The 12,011-nt window shown below is 31.6% G+C and overlaps 1 protein-coding gene across 3 annotated transcripts in view; it reads right to left on the reverse strand.

Annotated features, from left to right (window-relative positions):
* Window positions 1–12,011, reverse strand: part of LOC110106753 — a 51,910-nt gene that overhangs the window by 16,460 nt on the left and 23,439 nt on the right. For 2 of the 3 annotated variants that reach the window (XM_020836736.2, XM_020836737.2), the window contains exons 7-15: window positions 9,910–9,957; window positions 9,201–9,403; window positions 8,923–9,119; window positions 8,497–8,789; window positions 8,023–8,172; window positions 7,508–7,945; window positions 7,279–7,428; window positions 6,901–6,973; window positions 5,484–5,611 (exon numbers count right to left, since the gene is read on the reverse strand). In XM_020836736.2, coding sequence (XP_020692395.1) covers window positions 5,484–5,611; window positions 6,901–6,973; window positions 7,279–7,428; window positions 7,508–7,945; window positions 8,023–8,172; window positions 8,497–8,789; window positions 8,923–9,119; window positions 9,201–9,403; window positions 9,910–9,957 — 1,680 coding nt within the window. The remainder of the gene's footprint in view (window positions 1–5,483; window positions 5,612–6,900; window positions 6,974–7,278; window positions 7,429–7,507; window positions 7,946–8,022; window positions 8,173–8,496; window positions 8,790–8,922; window positions 9,120–9,200; window positions 9,404–9,909; window positions 9,958–12,011) is intronic. The other variant, XM_028699638.1, reaches the window with a different exon arrangement.

Genomic DNA, 12,011 nt, shown 5'->3' on the forward strand with positions numbered 1-12,011 from the left:
TACACGGATGCTGACTACGCAGGATCACCGGTTGATAGAAGATCTACCTCTATATATTGCACATTTCTTGGAGGTAACTTAGTTACATGGAGAAGCAAGAAACAGAATGTGGTGGCAAGATCTAGTGCAGAAGCAGAATATCGAGCTATGGCCTTGGGAATATGTGAGCTACTGTGGATCAAAATAATCCTAGAAGATCTGAAGGTTAAGTGGGATGAGCCCATGAAGCTACATTGTGACAACAAATCGGCAATCAGCATAGCCCACAATCCAGTCCAGCATGATAGGACCAAGCACATAGAAGTGGACAGACATTTTATTAAAGAAAAACTAGACAGTGGTCTAGTAAGTGTCGATCATGTATCATCAAAGGATCAACCTGCAGATATCCTTACTAAAGGATTGGACAGTTCTGCCTTCCTCAGAATGATTGACAAGTTGGGGATCACCGATCCATATTTTCCAGCTTGAGGAGTGTTGAAATCCAGTCGTTCCCAGCATTTTATTAAAGAAAAACTAGACAGTGGTCTAGTAAGTGTCGATCATGTATCATCAAAGGATCAACCTGCAGATATCCTTACTAAAGGATTGGACAGTTCTGCCTTCCTCAGAATGATTGACAAGTTGGGGATCACCGATCCATATTTTCCAGCTTGAGGAGGAGTGTTGAAATCCAGTCGTTCCCAGTGCAAAAGATCCGACGGACGCAAAGACCAATCCGTGGGATACTCTCATGGATTATGCCATAATGAAGGAACGAATTTAGGAAAAATTGTTATGTATTATTTATGTATTAAATCTGCAATTTATTATTTCCTCATTGGGATATCTTGTATAGATCTATAAATAGGGAAGATTGTAATGAATAATTTCAAGCTTTCCCTCTCAAATCCTCATTTTTAACAATATCACTAGCCACTTTTTTCTACATAATATTAGCATCCTCATGCACAGACAAAATCTTAAGATCTAAAATCTTACTCTCAAAAATATTTTTGTTAGTAGTCTTTAAATGCCTCCATCTAATCCTAGAATACCATTTTACTTTATTTTTTATTTTCTACCATTTTATCTTAACGTCCAAAACTAATAATCAATGTTGATTACATAAATTTTCACTCGGAATAACTTTACAATCTTTGCAATTTAAACGATATGATTTTCTTATAAGAAAATAATCAATCTGAGTTGTACTATATCCATTTTTATAAGTAATGAGAAGTTCATTCATTTTCTTAAAAAATCTATTAGCAATTAAAAAATTATAAGCTAAATAAAAATCTAATATGGTCTTGCCACCTTCATTTGTCGTTCCAAACCCATGGCTGTCATAAATGCTTTTAAAATCATCTACCTCTCTACCAACATGTCCATTTAAATCTCCTCCAATAAAAGCTCTTTCTTTAAAAGGTATCTTTTTTATTAATTTTTCTTAGTCAATCCAAAAATTTAATTTAGAACTCATATCCAAACCTACTTGAGGAGCATAAATACTTATAATATTAACAATTTTTGCATCAACAATAATCTTTAAACCTATAATTCTATCTTCAATCTTATTAATTTTTATAGCATTATCCTTCAAACTCTTATCTATAATAAACATATACCATTTCTAGTACAACTCTTACCCAAATACCAAAATTTAAATTCTAAACTATCAATTTCCTTAGTCTTCTCTCTAACCCATTTAGTTTCCTGAATGTACAAAATATTTAACTTTTTATGAATCATAATATCTATTAGTTCTATTAATTTTCCTGTAAGGGAACCTATATTTCAAGTTCTTATTCTAATTTTAATTTCATATTTTTTAGTTTCCTAAACTAGCTTCTTTGTCCACATCTATCCTTGATGTGAGAACCTTTGCCTATTTAACACTACATCTGGGCGCCGGTGCAGCGACCCTTGCACACTTGTCATTGTATTCAGGCGCCCTAGCATTAATACAATTTCTTAAATGATTCATGTCATTATTATTCGACAAATTTTACACTGGTTGTCGACTACCTAACGCAACTCTCCACTTTTCTCATCCAGGACTTAGGACCTGGCAATGGCAGTGTTTATTAAATAAATGAATGTTTATGAAAATTAATGAAAGTTAAATAAATTTTTATGGTTATGAATTTCTTTAAGTTGTACCAAAGATCGAGGACTTGAAAGAACAAAGTGGGTATTAAAAGAATTTATTTTTATTGTATTTTTCTATTTCATTTTGAAAGAAGCAAGTTATATAAGTATTTTAAGACTTATATTTTTTATTTTGAAAATTATTACATATGAAATATACTAATATGTGAAAGAAAATACATATAAAGAGAATACGTGCAAATGAAATATAAAGTAAAATTAAAAGCATTTGTATAAATATAAGATGCTTATATGTATATCAAAAGTATATATGAATGAATGATATACGAATGAATGAAAATTAAATGAAAATAAAAGAAAAAGGAAAAGGATATGCATGCAAATTACAGGACTTCATTCCCGTATGGTACTGGCTAGGAAAGCAATATACCAATGCACATTAAAAAGAAAAAAAAATGAAAATGGAAATTATTATATCTTAATTGGTACATTTAGACGGTGCTCCTGTACAAATGAAAAATGATTATGAAAATGAAGTAAATATCAATCTGTTAAAATAAATGTTACGTAAAAATGGACTATAGAATTTTGATATTTTATAATTGATAATGATTACCCACTGAGTTTATATGGTAAACTCAAACCACAAATTAATGTTTCAGGTAGATCTCCAAAGAAAAAGAAATGGCAGAAAGAAAATAATATGTTTATAGAAGATGACACATCAATGAAAATATATAAATTATGACTAATGAAATTATTAGCTTTGATAAGTTGAAAAATAAATTTAATGGAATATTACTTGTATTCATGGCTCTTTAGTTGGATAGAGAAGTCTTTATGTTATTTTACTTATAAAAGAAATGAAAAATTACTATAGTCCGATTTTTGTTTCCACCTTATTAGTTCGAGCATCCTAATAAAGTCTATCATGACATGAACAGCGGTTTCAATGTTCATGAGTGAACAATTATGTCACTGACCCGGCTTGAAATGCTCGAACTAATGAGGCGGGAACGAAAAGTAGAACGGTAGTAACAATTTAATTCATATCATAAATAAATTAACATACAACTTCTCAAAGCAACTAAAGAGTCATTAATTTCGAAAATATTTTTTTCAATCTATGTCAAAACTAAGTATTTACATCAGTCATAATTTACTTGTTTTCATTCCTACGTTGTCTTCTATAGACGTACTCTTCTCTTTCTGTCATTTCTATTTTCTGTGGAGACCTACCTGAAATATTAATTTAGTGGGTTGAATTTACAATGTAAACTTAATGAGTAATCATTATCAACTATAAAATAATAATACATATATATTATAACATATATACATCTTATACTTTTTTCTTTCTTAATATCAAATCAATATACATATATCTTTCATGTATTATAAACCTTATAATCTCATATAAGTTTTTTTTTAATATTTGATCATAATTGTCCATTTCCATTTAACATTTCTTTTAATAGTTTTGACATTCAATTCATTTTCATATTTATTTTCATTTGTACATGAGCACCGTCTAAATATACCAATTAATATACAAACATTTCAATTTTCCTTTTTCATTTTCATTTAACGAACACAAGTACGTTGTTTCCTCAGCCAGTATCATACGGGGCTGAACTCCTGTAATTTTGCATACATATTATTTTCCTTTTTCATTTATTTTCATTCATTCATTCATATATATACTTTCTAAATATATATAATTATTATACAAGTATTAATGCTTTCTAACTTTACTTTCTCTTTCCCTTATATGTATTATCTTTACATGTATTTTCTTTCACATATTCGTACTTGTATAAACATTTGCTTATTTCAAATAGTTTTGAAAAATAATTATAAGTCTTAAAACACTTAAATAACATGCTCCTTTCAAAATAAAATAGAAAAATACAATAAAGATAAATTCTATAAATACCCACATTGATTCTTTCAAGTCCTCGCTCCTTGACACAACCTAAAGGACACACAATCATTTAAATTTATCATTTCTTCAATTAACTTTTCATAAATATTCATTTAATTAATGCTTAATTCAAATCTCAATATTTTCTTTCTTGATGAATGCTTGAAGAATCGAAATCCTATAATTTGATCTTTTTCTTTCTAAAATCTCTAAAAGCATACAATATAAACTTTCATGAAAATAAGATTTAAATAATAAAATTTAATAATAATTACACGATAAAAAACTCACTTACAGTAGAAATTTTCCCAAAATCCTTCCTCTTTTTCTCTCAAAATCTCTTCTCCTCTCTTCCAATCTCTTTCTTTTCCCTTATGAAAACATCACTTGCTTTAGATGAAGCAAAATAAGAGAATTTATACAAAAATGGAAAGAAAAAAACTAAAACTTTCTTCCTTCTTACTCTCGGTCGTTCTTCTCATTCACTGAGATTTCTTCCAATTTACCGTTTCTTTAGCAATAAGAATGAAAAGGAGTTGGTGATTCTTATCCCTAAAAATGATCAATTTTTAAAAATGACGAAATGAACTCTCCAACCTCCTCTGCGCACACGTTCGTCCGCTCCCTATCGCGTCCGTCTTCTGTTCGCGGAATTAATAGGTGGTTGGCCAGTTCAATTGAACCGACCGGCTAAACTGATTATTACAATTTATTTTGTTGCTCAGCCAACAGTAATTTTTCTTTAATGCAAGTAATTTAATGGTTGAGTCAACATCGATTCTATGCTCTATGAACGATAATTTTGATATTGAGGTGAAAAAGGGCTTTAGTTATGGAAAAACAGGGAAATTACTTTTGGCAGTTAATTTCAATGTGATCCTTCAAAAAAAAGATTCAAAACTGTAACTTTTACACCAATTTCATGCATAACAACCTTGAAAATAAACTGAAGGATAATGGATAAAATTTTAAAAAAAAATCATAGAAGTAACTACATTAGCAAGTTTCGTGTCTATGAGGAAATAACATATCCTAAAAGTAATTCATGCAATAAATTCAGGACTCAAAAATCTCATATTTTAAAAAGAATAGATAACAAACAACTGATAACTTGCTAAATAATTACTAACTGATAAACTACTAACAAACTGTTAATAAACTAAAAAATGCCAACAAATTTATTAACACATAAGAACATCTAAATGAGATAAAATAACTTCAATATTCGTGATAAGATAAAACTTTGAAATTTATGTGCACATTTTTAAGTGTTGTGCACAATGAGGTGGTGTACCAACAACTCGTCTTTTTTATGATAGGCAGTATAGAGATGTTAAAAATGTATTAATTTAAATGGGTGCAAAGAGCATTTCTTTATACTACACTCTGGCTTTAATGTAAAAAGAATGAAAACAATGGATAAGAGAATTTAAAAAATCATCCAAGGATAGAAGAATCAGCATACCATTGTTACCTGAAGAGATGACTTGGCAATTGAAACAAGAGGTAATATATCAAAAGCCTTTGAAGAAAGCACAATCATCGCTTTTGCTAGAGTGAAAAGAGAACGTCGCCGTGATGGAGGTAAGTAACCTGAAAATGATTTAGATAAATCAGCAACCATTGATGATGTGGTAATACATCAATGATTCAACAAAGTATTTTGAATATAAATAAAATATTTAAATATTGCATATTATGTTTACACTTCCAGATAAGGTAGCAATCTCTAAGGTTAGTTATAGAGGAGTCTACATGATATGTGATTTCACATCTTCAATAGATAATGCAGAAGCCACCATACTGTGCCATCAAGATCTTTTTATTCTTAAAAAATGATATATGACCCATTCCCATTGACACGATTGTGCTAATCTGCAATATAAGAAAAACCTCCTGGATACTGGACCATGAGAAGACCAATGTCCCGTCAAATACGGTAAACATCTGTTGAATATCCCAGTCAACATCAATGACTACAGGTTCTTCCCTTCTTTTATCATCGTTTAGACAAATTTCATCATATAACTGGATGGCAACAAAATTTTGTTTACAACAGAAATTTGGTCTTTGATGCACATCAATTTGGCATGTTAGACATAACATAACACAAGAAGATGAATGATTTTCACCAAGAAAAAGATAACAAACAAGTTTGTTTTGCGAACATATGCCCTGCCCACAAGCACTATATGCACCTTGTACTTCTCTTTTTAGAATTGTTTGAACCTTTATTAATTGACTGTCTTGTTTTCTTGGCTTATGAAGCATTTACACGGAATTTTCCTTTTCTAAACAAACCTTCAAGGAAGCTAATGGACGCATAGGTCATTGAAACTCCAACTTGCAAATTAAGAAACTAAGTTAGTTTTTCTTGCTCGGAAAAACTACACCTCCCCGGCTTGTAGTTGAGCAGTACTGACAGCAGAATCATATTAGTGTTACTTTTATCATATGAGGCCCGTGGTTACTGCTGAAGAGCTGCTCCATCTAGGTTGGTTAAACAACTAGAAATAATATGAAATGATAGAGAGTTTATTACTGAGCTTTTCAAGTAATTTTCTACTTCATATTTTCAAGCAAATTAATAAAGTGAAAAACTGATTAATTATTCTCCGTCAAATGAGTCCAAGAAAATACAAATTAAAGCTGGATGCAAATAAGTAATCCATGGGTCTTCAAATGCAAAAACTTCTCAGCAAAGGCTAATGTTTGAAACCTTCAGTAGGGAAAAAAAAACATAGTTTTCCTATTCTTTTCATGCTAAAAGTAGCATGCTTGACAAACATTTAAAACTTATAATTTTTAAGGCTCTAAAAAAGACATGGTAAACTAATTATGCTAGAAACTGCCAAATCGGTTTAGAATAAGGTCTACAGTACCTTCTCGAAGGGCAATGCTTCTCAAAGAAAATGCAAGTTGATAGCTTCGAATAAGAGTGTCCTGAAATGAGCTCTGCATTAAAATAAATGAGTTTCCAATCACCGACAAACACCATAAAACATTTTTGGTATACTAATTAGATCTACTAATGCATTAAACAAAAAAAAAAACTAAAAAAGTGGGGAAAATAGATTGCAATAACACGACAAAGGATAGCACGGTTCTAGCAATTATGAAAAGCTCCAACACTTCCACAAGCAAAGTCACCACCAAGTTTACCAGTACCATCATTAGTAAATTTGTATAGCTCGTCATGAAACTAAAAAAAATAAATTATTACATTAACTTATTAACAAAGAACGAGAATGCTCGACTACCTTTGTACGAGAAAATATAAGTATCAAGCCGTAGGTATTAGCAATCGCTTCATAGTTTTGTGGAGTGTTTTCTGGACAAAGAGCTTGAGCCCATATCGATGACAGCAAAAGGTTGATCTGTCGACCACTCAACCTAAGTAACACTGTGTCCTGAATGTTAATCCATGGAAAGGAATTCAATTTGCTTGCAATGAAAAGAAAATAGTCCTAAACTTGGAGAATGACATACCCGTTCTCTCTCATCAGGTTTGCTCTGAGGTTCATGTTCTTCTGTCAAAGACAAAAAAGGGTCTTCCATGCTATAAAGACGATTTTGAGTTGAAAGACGTTTATAAAGTTTTGTGCTATCACTACCAATTTCCTGCCCATCATTTCTATGGTTAATTTTGTCGAGATCATCTATAGATGCACGATCTTGGAAGGAATGCATTTCCCTTCTTAGCTTCTCGAAAAGAGTTGCCGAGGATGAAAAGACAGAAACTGTCCTAGAGAGTGTCCTATGAAGATCATATGCTTTGGGTAGTTCTGAAGCGGCGGAACACATACGAGGTCGTACTGAAGATGGAACAAGAACATCACAAAAGATACGGTGTGCTCCGACATGGGTTTCACGATCTGGATGAACCATTGCCAAGAGCAATTGATGAAATAATGCTTCTGGAAAAACCTGTATTAGGAATAATTAATGAAATAAGGAAAAAATGCAAAACAGGAAGAGTATAGTGTGTTAGTCAAGAAAATTACCTTCTTCTGATAGGAAATATTTGGTGCTGATGCAATCATTTCAGCTGTACGATAAACAGCAGAAACAGTTGACCTAGCAACAGGCACGGAAGTTGATAAATTTTCCAGTGTTACAGCCAACATGTCAAGAACAGGTCCAGCATCTCCAACCTGAAATTGAAAAAAAAATAGTCATAGCCTTATGAGAAATGCTATCAAAAAAAAAAAAAAAAATTAAAGGCTACGCTAAATGACAGGAAGGGAACTATAATGAAATTCTGATAGTTTATGGCTAAAAACGAATCTGCCACCATGGATTTCAGGTCCTTAGCTCCCTTTAGCCCCTTCACTTAAATTATATACTCCTAAACAGAGCCCAAGGAAGGCAAAATCCCTCAAGATAAAAGATATTGTATTTGTTTCAACAGAAATGCCTAGTGTAAATTTTCTACGAAATATATCCACCATTGTTATTTAAAAAAAAAATCAGTAAACCTTATTTGATAACTGAACAATGCATTCCTCAAGCGCTGTCTGGAATTTGGTGCCCCATTTTGACATATCCTCGCTCAAACCTGTATTGACAATTGTACACTGCATACTTCTTCGTAAATGTCTGACAAGATCATTTATAGTGCTGATAATTGCCAGAGAAGTCTGAGGTTTTGAGTGCTCAGCAAGACAAGTGGCAACATTGATCATGTTTATCTGCATTTCTGGTTGTTTCTGGACTGCCTTGTGGTCAAGATGCTTGACCAGCATGGATAACAAGAAATGCGTGTTTTGCCCTGGAACAAAGAAGAGGTATAAAATATGCATTACAAGCTAAACCATATTTCCTTCAATGTAGATTAACATTTTGTTACTATCTGCTGTGAAGATAGAAGAATAATAAAAAGAAGATGAAAAAAATCAACTTGCCAGATTTTTCCATTATCCTTTGCAAATCAAGCAAGACCAAAAGAGCAAGCCCATTTGCAGGTGACCACAAATTACCACTATCAAGATATCGAAAGATAGACTCCAAAACATGCCGAACAGTACTTGCTTCCCTGGCTAGCATGGCCATGTTATGCACACAAACCTTTGACCAAAACCTGGGGCTCTTGGACTCATCTCTGTTCAAGAAAAAGTTAGTGTATTCCTAACTAGTAATTTGTTAATGTCAAAAGGAATTGTCTCGGGATAAAAATGCATACAGTGTCAAACAAAGTTCTCCCTTATCATTTACAAGGTTCTTCCAAGAGAGAAGCCTTGCATATTCCCCAAGATTAGGAGACACGTGACCTTCAGCCTTGAGGACTTCTTGGACCCATTTGTTCTGGGTACCTTGCTCAGAATCTTGAACACCTTCTGAACTTAGATGAGCATGTCCATAATTTTCCAAGACAACTGTAACAACCTACAAATTAAAATATTTATTAGTATCTTTAGACTATATAAATGACTAAAGAAAAAGGCCCGATAACACAAAAAGACCATTTGACATAAAAATAGAAAGAAACATTAAAAGGATCTGAAGAATGAAACGGAAAAAAAATCAAAAGAAAACTGTTCAAGGAGGCCGTTTGGTATTTAGTATGAATATCCAAAGCTTATTTTGAAGAGTACTTTTTTAGATCTGTTATAAATAAACAACATAGAAAAGCTGAGTACATTGATGACGACAACAAGCATAATTCAATTCTTAGGTCCTTGTTCATGCCCTCTCCAACAATACGTGAAAGAATCATTACATCAAAGCACTGCTACATAGTAAAAACATTTCTCATAGTTTTGATAAAGAAAAATTTATGATCTAGAAGATCAAATCTACTAGTACCTAGAGTGAACCTAAACAATGAAGTTCATAGTTAGCATCATGCATAAATTGTATCAAGTTTCAACATTAGCAAATTGATAACTTACATTGTCGAACTCTCCAGATACATGAGAGTATTCACCCATAAACCAAATCTGAAAATGATACAAGAAGAATCATCAGAGTATATACACGGAGTAACAACTGTATGAACAAAAGGAAGAGCCTAAAACATAACACATTCGACGAAACAGGGGGACAGAATTACATGCTACAAATAAAGTGCACTGTCAATGAGAATATTGTGAATTTCAAAACAAGCACAAGTTTCTTATGTATAACATAGATTTTAAATATATCCTATAGTTTTATGAGTTATGCGTGAAGCAGATTTTCGACAATTTCCAACCAAATAAGCCATGATAAAGCAAAACATAAAACTCAACAAAAAAACATTATCAACATATCCTAAAACATTGACTTGACTAGCATACTTATCCACAGATCCAGGTTAAATAAAAAACCTACCAACCAAATTCTCCAGAATTAAAGATGAAACGAGGCATAGAAAATCCAATCCATAAATGTTCTTATAAAAATTGTATTAACCACTACTACTAAATCTCTTTAGGATCATTAAAACAAGCACCATACAAAATTTCAAGAACTTCTAAGAACATTTGATCATTAACCGAACACAAAAATTTTATTATGGATATTTTTAAATGCACAGTTAAATTAGTATGATTTTTTATTTGTAAAATCTTTCAGATGTCCTGGAATTATATACAAGGGTTTCTAATGATATGTGGAAGGACTTTGATGGCATTGATTGGTGACAAAAATGAGTAGGACTATACTTTAGTGAACTTATACATGTCGGTGGATTAATGATTAAAGTAGTATGAAAAATGATAAAAGACAAGCCGTATAAGCTTTTCACACTATAAATAAAAATTTATGGTGTGATCTTGAGCAGTGGTCGGGTGTGAGTATTCTAGCCATAAGACAGAAATTACTATGAAGGATCAGTTACTGTGAAGGATTTGGAAAATTTAGGTGGAGTAAGAAGCAGAAGAAAATTAAAGGAACAAGTATATGGTAATCATTTTTGGTATATTCATAGTTGTCTTTTAGATTTCCAAAAAAGGTGATAAAAGTTTCTAAAGCAACTATACCTAATTGTATTTTAGGATTCATTAGGTATTATGCCAAAGGGAAGTTTTGAGGTAAATTATTATGTTAATGTAAGTGATTTTATACAATTTATTTGAGTAATAAATTGTGGAATTATTAGAATTAGAGTGATGAATTATAGGTACTTACAAACGAAAAAGAGTACAATGTGGAGGATTTGAGGAAACAACTCTTCAAGGAGGCAAATAATGGAAGTTTAAATTAAAAAGTGTATGTTGTTATTTTTGTAAACATATACACTAGTATTTAATGAAAAATTAGGGAAATAGTTATAAAAAGGGAATGATGTTATTAATGCATGGGAACAGCCAAGTATTCATGTATGAGCAAACATATGCAAATTTAAATGATTCAGTCTTGAATTAAGATGTAATCTGATTATTTAATACTTTTCTTAGTTGGAAAGATTTTGGAAAGAAATTCAATTTTATATATCATATATATTCTCTTTATGCAAACGATATAACATATAGACTGTTATGAAAGTAAGCAACAATATAAAGCAAATATGAATTACAAATATTTGAAGTTTACTGAATATCAAATTAGGAAATGTTGGCTATAAAATGATATGATGCCTGTGTTGTAGGTGGGGCAAAAGAGACCTCAGAGATATGATAATTGTGTTGTAGGTGGGGCAAAAATGACTCCAGATATATGATACATACACAACAGGTGGGGGCAAAAGGGATCACTACGTTATGTAGTTCAATGATGATAATGTCTGGTTTACCTGAACTCTATTGAACATTATTATGAAAGCTAACAATATGAAAATGATAGTCAAATCCTTAGAGAACTAATTATGATATTATGTACAAACTTCAAATGAATGTAAGAATGATTCTAAATATGATTTTATGTGGTTTTGTAAATAATGATAAGTTTGATTCAGTTATGATTTCAATATTGTTACTTCTATAATCTTGAATTTAAATTTTTATTTAATTTGCATAATGTTATGCCGGTCCAGCATGGACCGGCTCAACCTGGACCGGCCCAGCCGGTCCGG

Source organism: Dendrobium catenatum, unplaced genomic scaffold (assembly GCF_001605985.2).
Source record: "Dendrobium catenatum unplaced genomic scaffold, ASM160598v2 fragScaff_scaffold_1348, whole genome shotgun sequence".
NCBI lineage: Eukaryota > Viridiplantae > Streptophyta > Magnoliopsida > Asparagales > Orchidaceae > Dendrobium > Dendrobium catenatum.